The 15,546-nt window shown below is 37.9% G+C and overlaps 1 protein-coding gene and 1 long non-coding RNA gene across 18 annotated transcripts in view; one reads left to right on the top strand and one right to left on the bottom strand.

The window, feature by feature from the left end:
• LOC139787509 (serine/threonine-protein kinase MARK2) overlaps positions 1-15,546 on the bottom strand; it is an 84,138-nt gene that overhangs the window by 14,470 nt on the left and 54,122 nt on the right. For 5 of the 17 annotated variants that reach the window (XM_071726628.1, XM_071726617.1, XM_071726629.1 and 2 more), the window contains exons 2-11: positions 12,465-13,471; positions 10,792-11,083; positions 4,600-4,815; positions 3,784-4,162; positions 3,472-3,707; positions 3,214-3,325; positions 2,248-2,360; positions 1,952-2,153; positions 1,375-1,572; positions 548-749 (exon numbers count right to left, since the gene is read on the bottom strand). In XM_071726628.1, the coding sequence (XP_071582729.1) occupies positions 548-749; positions 1,375-1,572; positions 1,952-2,153; positions 2,248-2,360; positions 3,214-3,325; positions 3,472-3,707; positions 3,784-4,162; positions 4,600-4,815; positions 10,792-11,083; positions 12,465-13,198 (2,684 nt within the window). In that variant the 5' untranslated portion in view covers positions 13,199-13,471. Of the gene's footprint in view, positions 1-547; positions 750-1,374; positions 1,573-1,951; positions 2,154-2,247; positions 2,361-3,213; positions 3,326-3,471; positions 3,708-3,783; positions 4,163-4,599; positions 4,816-10,791; positions 11,084-12,464; positions 13,479-15,546 lie in introns of those variants that run through there. The other 12 variants (XM_071726622.1, XM_071726619.1, XM_071726620.1 and 9 more) reach the window with 7 other exon arrangements.
• LOC139787515 (uncharacterized) lies at positions 7,787-10,028 on the top strand. Its single transcript, XR_011722653.1, has 2 exons — positions 7,787-9,064; positions 9,583-10,028. It is a non-coding gene; the product is annotated as an uncharacterized lncRNA (long non-coding RNA).

Raw genomic sequence — 15,546 nt, forward strand, 5'->3', positions numbered from 1 at the left:
TCTGTCAAGGCATAAAGAAAGTGATATCGCAATGAACGATTGGCAGGCAGCAGCCAACATGCTAGAGCAATGCAACAAACAAATGAACTCCCTAGCTTTTAATGATAAACTTTGTTATTATTCACTCGATTATCAAGTCATTTCTCGAGTAATGGTTTAGTGTACTTTACACACATAAGTAATCAGTCGTCTACAGTTAGTGAGAGTAAAAGTGTTAAGTCGATAGAAGACGTCACACGAAATGCACTAATATTCTTATTTTATATTATATCATTATATAGTTAATGAGATATTGAACCATGGTTTAATTTGTGAATATAAATTGATAATAGCAAATTCAAGTAATATATAAGGAACAAAAACTAAATACATGTCCAATATCCCATATGTTAAATATGTATCGAGAAGTGAAAAAATATATAGAATACTAGAAAAAGTATAATAAAGAATCTCATAGCACTAGGTTTATTTTTAAATTATATTTGTACTCCGTTTTCGTGTAAATAAATCGCATGTTTCTGATAAAAATAATTGGATATCACTATACCTGGGTACTTCGTTGGTTCTTTCAGTAGATGATGATGATGTTTTTGCTTGCTCATAAGAGATGGTGCTACGTCGACCAACAGAACCAGGAGCAGGTGAGGTAAGAGGCCGACCACCACCTACCCCTGCGTTCATTGTATTGCTCTTGTTTACCCTTGCTTTACCACCAGGACTGGTACCCACGCCTAGAATAAACATTGTCACTGCAAGCCTCATTAGATATGGTTCAACACAAAACAAAAAGCAACATACTTTAAATTATAACAAACAGAAACATATCATTAAAAAGACACCGAGCTGCTAAGTAAAATGTCTTAACCTGCTTCCATATTAAGAAACAAACATAGACTAAAGTACTGCGACTGTCTCTTTCTCGTACTTTCCATTACAGTGTACAATTGTACATTGTAAAGAACATGATAAATGATCAGGTTTTAAAGATATATGTGCATGATACGCGGTAAAATTATGACAATATAATTGTGCGTTCAATCTTACAAACATATAAGAAACGGGCATGACAATTTGACATTAAAATGTATACAATCTTCGAACCTTCGATAAAGATATGATTGTAATGATAAATATGATAAAATTTATGATTTATGAACAATACGGAATAATACGAACACAAATAACAGATAAATTACAAATTAATTGTAAATTCGACAAATTAGATATTAAACCGCTGCAACCTTGTCCAAAGCAACCTCATCCAAAGACTTTACCCAAGCATCACGAAGGAAATATAGCGCAACAAATCGAATATCTTTTTATAAGAGATTTCTATTCTAAACTATTGTTCAAGGACAAAGTATAACAACTCACTAGTATCTAATTGTCCAGGTGGTTGACTGTTTTTAGGTGCGGAGGGCCGGGTTGCAGAAACGCGAGCACTATTTTCCTTGATCGTGGCTGCGTCCACAGTATTTTGTCGTTTAAAATTACTACCCCCGCTTCCAGTCACAGTTGTGCCAGTTACTGCAGTCGCGTGATTGTGATTCGTTGCATTACCTGGACTGGGTCCTAATAAGGAAAAAAATTATATAATAAAATCCTCCATTTTAGATCCAGTATTTATATTAATAGATATATCAGCAAACAATCTCGTCGTTTTCTATTATCATATTCCAACATTCATTACACCACTTTTATTACAAATTTAGTTTAACGACAAAACTACATACTAACTAATAACTATTATTATACCTTCTTCTATCAACACAAATAAATAATACAAAAATTGTTGCATAAAATTCACAATTTTCGTCATCAAAAATACAGATATCTTTGTCTTACCCAAATTTGATAAGTGTCCTTATCCATGCTTGGTATTTGACAGTAAAGTTTAAACTGCCATACTGCATTAAGAGTTATGGTTAAAACAAATGGATATAACACTTACGAAGAGTTTCACCACCAGACGAGGCCCGTCTACTGGGTTTTGGATTGCTAGCAGAAATACTTCTGTGAACACCTCTGTGAGATGGACTCTGTACCGCGCCACCTGTTCCCCCACTGCTTCCTCCTCCACCACCTGAACTGACTTGAGGTGGAATGTTACGCAGCGATAATGAACTACCTGAGCGTGATCCATCACTTTCAGGCTGTACAAATAGAAATTCGGAAAAAATGTAAAGGAAAAATGATTTTGACGCTACCTATATACTGTACATTAATCTTGATATATCGTACACTTACATCTGTCGTTTTTCTGCCTAAGAGCAAGTAAGTGGCGAATACATCGTCATATTTTGCTTGTCCTAAAGAATCCTCTATTTCACTTCGAGTGTATCCCATATTGGCTAAGGCCTCTGAAATGGAAATGCGTGGCGGCATAGTCACATCCATTAAAGTGAAACAATTTTCCGACAACATTCATAATTCAAAATTAAAGAGATGCAAAAATTAAGACAGAAGACTTCACTACGTATTGTTATAACAGATATTATCCAACATTTAGAAATTAGAACATTAAATTCTTAAAGATTGGACTTATCGTCTTCATGATGCATATCCGTGTTTTAACACTCTTAAAATACACACTTAAAAATAACATGTGGTTTTAGTTCAATTTTAATATTAGCATTAGTTAAAAAAATTTTACTTTTTTGATCAAGATGTATTTCCATGCAATAAATCTTTTTTTTTTCTTTTTTCAAGAAGCAAATTACAAACACATACATGTAGGTATAAATATATCAGACTAAATAAGGACTCGAAAAACAAGCTACGAGATGTTTTCACGCTGTGCATAGAAAATGTGCACTTACAAATCTCTTACTTGATATAATTTAGTAAAACGTTATCTCAAATTGTGTGTGTCCTAAGGACTCTATATTCAGCTTTTTAACAAAAAACTGTAATACACAGTACGCATTACTAAATAGTATTGAGTAAGACTGTCTGATATATTTCGATAATATATTAATAGTGATTACATTGCACAATTTTCCAACTACAAGAAACACCCGACCATGTAAACATTCTCCTTAAAGAAACTATATAAAAAAATCCAGCATATTAAAACAATTTTGAAATCATAATATAGTTTGAAATATGTCGAAAAAGACAGATCTTTGTCACTCATCTTACATAGCGTAGAATGTTCACAATGGGTGTGACATTAAACATAAAAACGGTAAGTAGTAAGTGTTATGTACATACTGGTAGACTCACCTATCCTCTTGTGATCTCTATAATCAGGTTCAGGTTCTAAGTACGGCTTTAATTCGTCATCCTCGTATCCCAAATTCATCCATTTATCCTTCATTATGTTCTACAGTAATAAAAATTGTTAAATTATTTTTTTCGAACATAACTTACGCATGATTAAAAAATACTCGCTTGTAAATGCACTGATAAGACAACAATACCTTAACTAGGAAGGTGATAAAGAGTTGAAGAATAAAATACAATTCGAACCTGATCCCCACGTACCTCTAGTGAGGCTCTCTTCGTTGGATTGAGCACCAAAAATTTCTTGAGAAGATTTTCACAGTCGGTGGACATATAAAACGGAATTCTATATTTCCCCCTTAATACCCTTTCCCTCAATTCCCTCAATGTCGAACCATCGAAAGGCAGTGAGCCGGATACCAATGTGTATAGAATTACACCTAACGACCATACGTCCACTTCCGGACCATCATATTTCTTTCCTGTAAACGAAAAATTATACAAGTAAATTTGAAGCTCGCACATTGCAAACCCGCACGAGTAATTTCGAGAGAATACCTTGAAAAAGTTCCGGTGCGGCATATGGCGGCGAGCCACAAAATGTGTCTAATTTGTTACCGGGTGTGAATTCATTGCTAAAACCGAAATCGGCGATCTTGATATTCATTTCACTATCGAGCAACAGATTTTCGGCTTTTAAGTCTCTATGAATGATCTTCTTTTGATGGCAGTATTGCACAGCAGAAACGATCTGCCTGAACTTCGCTCTCGCTTCTTTCTCCTTCATCCGCCCGTGCAGAACCAGATAGTCGAAGACCTCGCCACCACTGGCATACTCCATTACCAGGTACAGTGTCTTTTCAGTCTCGATCACTTGGAACAATTTCACTATATTTGGATGGTCAAGCATCTTCATTATCCTGACTTCTCGGAATAGCTGTAATTGACCAGATGCATCAGCATGAATCACATACTTATATTTATGAGATGCATGTGTAATTTAAAGTTTTTTTTTCTGTCAAATTATGATAATGCTACATGACTCAAGCGATGACAGGTCTTCTTATGAAAATATTAGCACGCAAAATAAATCAATGTAATTAGAATAGTGACTTGTACGTTACAACAATCAATTTAAAATAATGGCTAATGGTACTTAACATTACATACATTGAAACAAGCAAGTTATAAATATAACAAGTTGTTAGTTATTCACTGACAAAGCAAGATCTCTTACTTGGTTTGATAATACAATTTATAATTCTAACAATTCTCACTCTTATATTTACAATTCTGCTCATTGAGTCTTTGGAAAAAAAAAAAAAAAAAAAAAGAATGATAAGAATATATAAGATAACAGCGATATAGTGTTACCTTTTGAAGACTACCGGGATTCAATTGAGTCTTATCGATGATCTTGATGGCTACTTCCTTCCCCGTGGGCACATGCTTAGCAAGTTTCACCTTGGCAAAGTTGCCTTTGCCAATGGTCTTCAGTAATTTGTACTTGCCGATATGAGGTTCTTCGGAGGTTCGACTCCTCGAGGAGAGCCGACCTCCGCTACTCGACACCCCTACGCCATCCCCCGTCTGTAACACACAAAAATCATGATCGATAAGCAAATAAAAGTCAAGTGAATTATAGACAATGTTGTCGTCAAATTGCTGTATGCAAAACACTCATTTCTGAGTAAAAATCGCAGCGAAATTTTTTCTTTCAAACGCGTAGATGTCAATTTTTATTTTGTAAGATTAATTACAAATGACAAGAGCAGTTTCGATTGATTTGTTCTCAATGTGACTCTATATCTCTGTATAATTATACATTCTAAATACCGGTATGTATTCAGAAAACAAAATATTAGAGACATATACTGTTAATATTAGAAATTAAAAGTATTAAAAAACATATATATATATATATTTGTTTAATTCTTAATAAGATAAATAAAAAAATATATACATATATACATATATAAATAGATACATTAAAACTAAAATAGCCGATGTTACTGAACGATTTCGCAACAAGATATGAGCAAGAAACGTATAATTAAATTAAAAGTTTAGCGACTTATGTAATATAATCTGTAATCTAAATTCAATAACTTGGAAATTATTGCAAACGCTATATGTACCGAGCGTGCTAATTTATTTCGAGAAACGAGAGAACGTCGTGCAAAGTTGCGTCGTAAATAGCCAACTATTTCAGAAACTTAGGTCGCATCTCCGAGCGCGGCGTTTAAAGTCACGGAATGGGGCAGGAGTGGGCAGGAGAAATACGGGGCAAAGGCTCGTTAAGAGCTCAGCGTGCATTCCTCGAGAATGCCACATCGCGGGGAATCGCGGACCTCTCCTCTCGCGCAAAATATCGCATTTATTTACGCATACGCACATGCCTGCGCGGCCGCACTTGACACTTCCAAGCACGGTGGCTGCAACGGCCATTGTCAATGGAATTAATTAAAACTCGTTAAAGATACTCGTGTACCAGATACAGATTGTTCCAAATGGAACACGCTGGACTCTCTCGTATTAATCGCAAGGACAACCGTTGCGCTACGTCCACGTGCGACGTCAACGTCGACGTCGCATGTGCGATTTTTTACCTCTTATCGCAATATCTCTAATAAAGGAAAATAGAGAGAAGAAAAAGAGAGAAACGGCAGAATCGACATGTATTTATTAAGTATTTATGAAGAAGTCGGAGTACTTAAATGCACTATGCTCGCGACCAGTCAGATACACGCCTTTGAGTTATAAGAGGCATCAAGAATTTAGAATAAAAGCTGCAAACTATTTATGATAAAAATATAAAGGCGGATATGATAAAAAGCAGACGAGATAAAGAGTAATAAAGTAATTAGAATAGCAACTTGACAATTAATTTCGTAGGATCGAACGGTTATTACCCGCAGGAGGCCACGCGTGACCATCTTGCGCGAGTTGGTGGTGGCCGCAGCTTTAGAGGCCGCCAGTTTGACTGCTTGCGAGTCTCAGCAGGACAATCGATAGGCGACGGATCGACGACGGATCCGACAGTAGACCGCTTCCTCGTGTTCGCATGCGCGCGATTTAAATGGCCTGCAAATTGTTTGATTTGTCTGTCCGCCGATATCGCGAGAACGCACAGAAAAAGTTCAACACGACAGGAGATAATCGTGGATCTTAATGGATTTCTTCGATCTTTCCGTCACTATAATCGCTAATCGCTTCGTTTCACATGTCGACGTCACGCGATGGTCACGATTTACGGATCGCGCGACTCTTTTTTCCGATCATTTATTAACAATCGGATTAATTTAATTCTGGATTCTTCTTCGATAATGATGACCAACCAACGATGATTTCCTTGATCGAGTACCGCAGTTCCCGTGGTCGATCGTTTTGGAAGGTCGAGCGATGAGTCAACTTGCGAAGCGTATCGCCACGCTGGTTCATTTTACCAGAATTGTGCGCGGTGTCGTATAAAATCCACCACTGTATTTCAATGAAATAAACCGATTGTTATATCGGTCGCTACCATCTGTCGCTAGGCAAACACACTTCGATCTCCGACTGCCGAGAAATAAATGAGAATAATCCGTTAACTTTGGTACCATAATTTAAAGGGACATTTCTCTTCGAATTCCGATGACGTTTGAATTACATTTCTCGATTGATAAATCTCTCTCAATCATTTTGCCGCGCGGATCGTTTATAAAATACAAGATATTATTCTGCGAACATCACTGTCCGATATATTCCATTAGGCACTCTTTGTACTGGTATTGACGATTGAATCTCAAATCGATTTCTCGAAGATGATATTTCTACTCCACTAGAGTAGCTTGCATTTCTCGGATTTGTTGTTTTCTGAAAGCTTGCTCTCCTTGCGGTAACTTTGCGAGACCAAGTGGGGCGATAACTTTTGAGAAACTCCGTTTCAATGAAAATAACTTAGACGTAGATATACAGATCACTTGGAATATTTATCAATGAATTCCAAATTCGGTCGCAATCGAATCCAAGGATATTTCAGCGCGAAGGCGTATCACATATACAATATTCCTTCAGACGTCACTGACTAAACTAATCGCTATCTTGTCAACCTTCGGTCAACGATAGCTAGGTAGGACGTCAGCGACACCATCTCTCGACCTATATAGCACAGTTCACATTTAACATCGATCCATCACCGATGACGGTTCACTGACAATTAATCAAAACACAAATCACAAATTAACTATGAAATACACGTTATCAAAAGACTTTCGTAGGTTCTCGACCCTATCGAGACTGTGGAATCCAATGGGAGCTTCAATATCACCCTAGATGTCTCATGATGAATTCTCCACGATATCCGCTTCCGTCGAGAGTTGTCTTCCGGCTTGTGTCAAGGGCAGAGGCGATGTCACCGTTCGCGAAACTTTCTCATTTGTCTATCACGATTGTTAAGCGTCATGTTCCACAAGAGAAAGAGAAAGAGAAAGAGAAAAAAGCAAAAAAGAGCGACGAGAAAAACGACGATCGAGAAACGCGAGGTTGCTTTGGTCGTCGTCGTCGTCGACGACGACCGTACGCGACTGCCTTCTCCCTTTTCCACCCTCGAAACGAGCCACCCTCGGAGAAGAGACCACACAACCGAGGGATGCGAGAACAGAATCAATACACGGTGCCGCCACCCTCTGGTGGAAACGTGCGAGCGAACCACCCTTGAATGCCCAGCCTCGACGTCGTTCGCCCACCCTTTCTGCCACCCCCTCTTCGATGGAAGAACGCATGCGTCGCGGAAAGTGGGAACCACCGACACATGTTTGTTTCGTGTTCTACCCTTTTAGCCGAGGGTACTGCTCACACGCTCACAGTCGAGATAACAGAGGGTTTCATGCTGGTCAGCTGATCGGACTGAAGACCGAATGTCGCGGAACGCAGGCATTGACGTGTCCCAAAAGAAAACGCTTGAAATTTTCAACACGAGCTGAAAAAGATACGACTTTTTCCTTATGATTATCGAAACTGCGGAAGAAATGGTTATTTATAATATTAGCGCTTTGAAATAAAAAAAGAAAGGTGAAATTAGCATGATATCGTTTTATAGTAAAGTAGAAAAATATCAAAGATGCTCTAATTCTATGATATCGATACATCCTGATGATGACGCACACATCTGTGGGTTGTAAAGTGTGGGATGCCACATCTTCACCTTTATCGTCCTCCTACCTATAGCAACGAGTTTTCGCCTCGTCAGCTGCTCGAATCAACTACTACTATGAACACCGAGAAGATTATCGCAACATAGTTCAGCGCTATGAGAGACTGATATATGAGAGACTGATAAGTATATTGAATCTCATAAGTATAATGTCAAATAGTTAAATAGCCTGTGTCATTAACTTTTCTTTAATTTAACGTGAACAACGTATTTCTAGAGTTTACTTAACATTGTATTTATACGTAGCAAGAAAAAATCATTAGAAAACGGACTTAAAAAATTATTAATCGTTATTATTTACGGCGTTCTAAATCGTAACAATACTCTAAAACTTGAGCATGACTGCATGCAATAGATAAGAATAAATCAAAATTCGGACAGTATCAATCTTAATATCGCGACAATTATAAAATAACAAATCGCTCAAACTTATCGCAACAAATTTACGATGTTTTATTTTCATGCTTGTGAGAGCACTGATTTCTTTTCTCGTTAGATACTTAGGTGAGGATGCTCGAGAGTCAGTATGAAGAGGATAAAGTCTAAGTTTCTGAAAGGGACAAGAGCGAGAGAGCCAGCTTCCGTCAGCTGATCAATCGACCGAGAAAGTAACCAAGAGTCGCGGACATCCACTCCACGTAAAAGGTAGATAAGAATAGATCTAAGTTGACGCGAATTCTCCACGGAAAATAGAATCGCGTACACGTGAACTAACAAATAAATCGGGAAGCTCCGTTTAGATGCTCTATTAAACAAAAGAGCCAGCAGAGAGTCCCTTTTTAGTTGATCAAGCTGCGTTGTTCTCTCTAACGCAATTCAAATAAAAACTCAACGCACTCGAATCTATCTAAATTAAAATAATTAAAATAATGTATTAATTATAACGCATCTCTTTAATTTCAAAGTTATTTATGCATTTCGTTAACAGGTAAATAGATCAACGCACGTGTTGCGATAAATAGAACCTATTTTTGCAAACAACTTTTGATCGCGCTACCGTGAATAAGTAAAGAAAAAATATCAACTTATTTTAATTGCAATATTAAATATTTTGTTTATTAATCCTATATATATATATATAGTAATACGCATATTATATACAATTAGCAATTTTAAATTGAAAATCATCGTCAACTTGAATGAAACTCGCAATGCTTATACAGACGAAGACTGCTGATGCCGGATTTCTACAAAGATTATTATTTATGTCTCCATAAAACGGCGAGGAAAATGGGAAATGGCGAAATACACGAAGTAAAACAATGCCAGCACTTCCGCTTTTGCGGAGTGCATCTGAAATTTGTTTTATGGCGCGACACAAAAGTTGATACGGATGGAAAATAAAGTCTCGCTTCAGATATATTGCTGACTTGTCGTGTCCATGATGTGCGATATTAAAAAGCTATGACATCCGTCAGTTTATATTGATGCATATAAAAGAATTCTATTGGAAAAATTATCTTTTTTATGATATCTTCGATATTTTCTATCAAGTGCCAGAAAAACCTGTTTGATTTGATCCAGTAATTAGATTAAGATAGTCCAAATAATTGAAAATGTTTTTCTAAACTCACTTGATTTATGTTTATTAAAAAAAAAATACATTTTACTCTCGAGTAAGTTTTTATATTTGCGCCTCAAAAGAATTTATATGTATTTTCCGTTAATAAAAAAAAAATAATTTTTCAAAGAGACAAAGAGAAGGAAGACTAGCTGAAATTCCCGAAATATTTCAAATACGTTCTGCATGCGGAATTAATTAGCTTCGACAGATTGCACGATCGTCATAAAGTGACATCCGAATGGCGCTTCGACGAAGCGGGGAAATCGTCCGGATTATTTCAGGTCGAACGGATGAGCCGCAGACGAGTCATACGTGTGACGTAAGTGTGGAAGTGCATTTGCGTTGCCACTCGTTTGCACTCGATTCGTTAGCGAGGGTGTCACACATCGTCGATATACATATATGAGTGATCGTAAAGTCCGCGCGTGATTGCGCTGCGGACCGCGTATAGGTATAGTTTTTAACGTTTTTACTTTACATCATTTATGCTTGCGATTATCGTATGCGATTTTATCTCTACTTTCTTAACACTCGTGTATCTCACACGGCCCGTGGGTGATTTCGATAATTAGATATCGCTAGATAATCCTCAGCAAAGTTATAACTGCGTAATACCATATACAGTCTAATTATTCTACGATAGACATCAAAAAGTGACGCGATTATTTATTTCTCTCCTTAAATCAGATAGAAATCACTTTATCGACAAGACGCTCGATAACGTTTCCCGATAATGTTTCTGACGTGAGTGATAACGCTGCAACCGATGCCTATTATACGTATATATATGTACATATTATATATCTACCTCCTTCTCGCTCTGAATACCCTTCTGCATGTCTGACAACGGTTTGAGCGGGATGGTTGTTGCGTTGTTCTGCTGTTGTGGTTGCTGATGACGCTGATGATCCTTCTTGGTAACTATCGGCCGGACGATCGCGCGAGTTTGCGGCATCCTGGATTGCGCTCTCATCTCCGCTTCTTGTCCGCGCCGCGTATCCGAAGCGGTCCTGGACAACTTAACGGTGGGCTTCTTTGACGCGATGCCAGCGTTTCCGGTGGAATTCCGTGTCGCGTCCCCGCGGTGCAACAGCAAGGCCCTTTTTTCGTTGACGTTTCATTATGATTTGTTTGTCACAATTCTTTCTTCGACCGTTCAATGTTTTATGGCATCGTGTATCGTGAGTATAATAATAATCAATAATAACAGACAGGTGTACAAGTGTCCGTCATAATTCGAGCGTTTTGCGTGATAACGTGTGTTTGATAATTCGGGATGATGTGGAGAGATCATTGCAAACGTAACAAGGAGAGAATGATGCATTTCGAGAATAGAACAGATATAAAGGCAAAAATTAACGAAATTAAACACTTTTCTAATTTTAAATATTAAATCTTTTGGTATCGAAATCTTTAATTAAAATATTGTTATGATAAAGTCCACTCAAAATAAACTGGAGAATAACATTTTGTTATCTGTTTATACACCGGCAGATACAATTCGCGCGAAACCATTTATTTTCAATCGTTCATAATTCAGAAAATATTATCTTGATATTTTTATCGAAGCGAGATCGAGCAATTATCGAGATCTGTGCGTGATACTTGCAAGCTATTCAGACACCCGGTATATTTATTCATCAAAACATCTGCCAGTGCGGCACGCACTACTCCCCTGATCTCTCCCGGTTGGGCGTGTAATGACCGACGTGTAATGGCGATGAACCGACCGACGCGGACGGGAAATCACGGAATAAATCGCTGCACGGTTGCGACATTGCGTAAACTAAATGCCAATTGTATCGAGGAAAGGGACACGCGTGGGTGTAAACGGACAGTCAATTGTGCGCGGATCAGGCGTGTAGGTAGGTAGGTAGGTAGGTAATCGGTACGGCGCGCGGCGACGAGGATCAGGCGGAGGTTGGACGGCGATTTCCTCAATTATCACTAAGGCGACTACGGCTATCGTCGCTCTGTAAACGTAACGTGTAAATGGATCGTGCATCGTGCGTCTGTATGTCAGGTATTGACCGATTGAAATACCGTGACTCGAACTTCTCGACGACGATTAACGTGCGAAGATTGAGATTATGATCACGATGGATGGATGGATGATATATTAAATTTTAAAACATAATTAATCTCTTAAATCTTTTTATCGAGATAAAAATAAATTATTTTTGAGATTTGTTTTCAGGATTGACATTTCTATTACTTCTCCTTAATGAAAATGATTATCCTGGAGATCGATTGTAAATAAAAACAGACAGTTTTGATTTTTTAAACGTTTAATTGAATAACTATCTTCTTTAATAAGAAATCTCTCGAATGTCACCAAATACTGTCTTTGAATCAAGAAAAATAAGGGAGGAAGATGCAAGATGTGTTTGGAATGTGTGCGAAAGAGGTATCGACGATGATGTGAATGAGCGTGTGAATGTGAATGATTGACGTATGACGTAGAGAGAGTATGTATTTTACCCCTCGGCCTCATCGTCGGTGATGTTTCGCAACAAGTCCTCGTGTTCCTGGTATCTGAGCTGGACTTCCGCTCCGAAATCCGAACTGTTCTCCAAGTGACGCGTCCTCGCGGCGATCGTGCTCATCTCGATGGCCTTAACTTGCTGTTCCAATCGTTGCAGCATGTCGGTGCTTTCGATCGTCGTCGTGCCCGTCGACGCTGTTCGCTGCTGTTTCAGAATCAAATCGAGACTGAGCGGCGCCTTGGGCTCTGCCGACAGTTGAGCGGGTGATGTCAGTTCCGTCCTCTGGTGGATAAACGGAAGTCCGATCGGTTGGATAATCTTCGACTCATTGAAGACTCTCAATTTCTCCTCCAGATTCGCGTCCATGTTCGTGTCGCTGAGGAGTCTCTTTACGGAAACAGGAGTGCGACCGTAGAGCGGGCTCGTGGGAACCATCTCCTTGGGTCTGATCGGGCTTAAAGCGCCGGCCCGTTTCTCAACTACTTGCAAACCCTTGCCATCCTCTACCAATTCCCACTGCTTCAAGCCTTCCAAGGGCGTGAGCGGCGCCGATAATCGCTTCGATATCGGGCTCGTCGGGCTCGATTCGTTAGCAGCCTGTCGATTCAGCTGGCGCACTGTCCTTTCTGCGGACGACGGCGTCAGGAACTTTCGTGCACCTGTCTGCGGCCGAATCAGGCTTCTGCTGGCCTGTGCTCGCACGAACGGGCTCTCTCGATCGTCCATCATCGAGAAATCTCACGTGGGAACGAAGACGGGAATTGGCCGCCGTTGCTGTTTCTCAGGCTCTCCTTGAGAATCTCGTCTTCGTAAGACGATCCTTTGTAGATAACGTATCGGCCGCTGATAAACCTTCAACATCGATTCAACGGCCAAACCGGTCAATGACGCTGCACTGAAGATTTAGTTTCTGTCAAGAAGAAGACTCGTGTTTTTCTTTTTAAGAAAAGACGTCAAGCACTGCGACGATCATCATTAAACACATCATACAGAACCCAGAACCTGAGAATGAACCACGAGCCAGTTGACCGATTCTCTCTTTCTTCCTCTACACCTTCATTCGATTCACAATCACATGTATCAATAAGCGAACAAGCGGTACGGATATAGGCTTTTTTGTAGATAGGGTAATAAAGCTTTATTGAACGGCGGCACTGTGTGTTGGCTCTTTTTGCAATCATAACGTTGTAGACAATAAAGCAGATAGGTACGCAAGAAGGCTCGCAATTTCGTGGATTACCGCGGTTTAATGCGAGTAGACGATAAATAAAGCTCGGAGACTCGTAAACATGCGTATGTCTTTATCTGTGACTCAGATGTCTATTACATAATAGCTTTTAATCAAACGAAATTAACTCGTTAAGTCAAATGCGTCAGCACATTGGAAAATTTTCGTACAAAAAGTATGATAAGAGGTGAACAGTTTTGTACATTAAAGAATTATCTAGTGATCTGTTACGAAAAGGACTTTTTCAATGATGATACAATAAATAATAGTCTTTAAATTTACATAAAATAATATTTAGCAAATTTTGTCACCATATAATACATATAAGCATTATGCATCAAATGCGAAATGTGAATTGTTCTTTAAGTCAAGTAAATATCAACAAACGAATCAAATAAATTCAATATTAATCTATTAACTTTCCCAAACCAATAAAAAAAAGAACGATATTCATTTCACGGATGTCATATTATTTTTATCGAAACGATCGGAGATATGCCGAGATATCGAGTATAAAGAATACGTCATACCCCGTGCAGTTCTAAGACAATGATAAGGATGCGTGTACTTATGATTTTCCATTAGTTCTGCCTCGATCTGGCCCGACAACGATAAAGTGAAATATATTTCTTCAACGGTTTATATATATATATATATATATATATATATACACAATATCATAAACAATTAACGTTTTACGAAATCCAAGAGAAATTTATCACTCAAAAGCCAAGATGTATATGTATAATAAACAGTGTCTATCATGAAATTAATTTTATAATATGTAAAAATATTCTTATGGAAATACATAGTTCATATTACGTCATCTAATCATTTTTTATGTTTGCAAATTCAGTTGTTTCATCGATTAAACTAAATTATTATTAAGATTTTGGAAATGCAGTTTCGTATGTAAACAGACGAAAATCCAAGCAACTATTTAAATGTTAATTTTCTTTTCACAGTGATTTTCCGATAAAACGAATTAACGAAATAAACGATTATAAACGAACCACCAATTTTTGCGCTCTACGAGTGGCGTTTCTATTCGTTCCCTTAGGTGAAGCAGCCAGCCGGAAATTTGCTCCGAGATTGAAACGAGAAGTTTAGAAACGGGTGACCTGATCCCTCGATAGATGAAAGGGTAGGGAAGCAATTTTGCCAATGGAAAATTGAACATGCTATTTCGAATGTATACACGATGAAAAACTTACGGCAATTTAAAAAATTCACCAACAAAACGGCCAATGATAAGTTATGCTAATAAAATTCCTCCCTAATATTAATTGATATTTCGGATAATGATTGTAATTTTTAGGTTGCAAATTGTTATATTTTTAGTACAGGTTAACATAGATAGTAATTTGTGATTATTTTAAAACTTTCATATTCTGAGTAAAGATTTTACAAGAGGATTTATTTCCGCCATTTTTATCAGCTCGTAATACACTTGCAAATGTCGCGTGGTAGATTAAAAGATTAAAAGGCGAGATAACAGTATCTTTTTGATTGCAGATATTTAAAGATAAACACACAGGTTTTACTAAAAAAAAAAAAAAAAAAAAAAAAAAAAAAAAAAAAAATTGAAACTAATAATAAAAAGAAGAATGATGCATAATGGATCTATAATGTTACACTTTAAAATAACGACTGATCAATTAGCCTCGCAACCAATTGAAATATTCGATTATTCGTCAAGACGATACATACATATGACCAATTCGTCGAGAGCTGTCGAAGAAAACTTGTCGAACGATCGATGCAAACACCGACGCTGTTTTTCAACGAAGCGATAGAGTCATAAATTGTGAGCAAACGGGATAGAGTACGGAGATTAAGAAGATTTGTA

The sequence above is a fragment of the Temnothorax nylanderi genome, unplaced genomic scaffold (genome assembly GCF_030848795.1).
Source record: "Temnothorax nylanderi isolate EJ_2023f unplaced genomic scaffold, tnyl_v1.0 TNYL_tig0010_pilon, whole genome shotgun sequence".
NCBI lineage: Eukaryota > Metazoa > Arthropoda > Insecta > Hymenoptera > Formicidae > Temnothorax > Temnothorax nylanderi.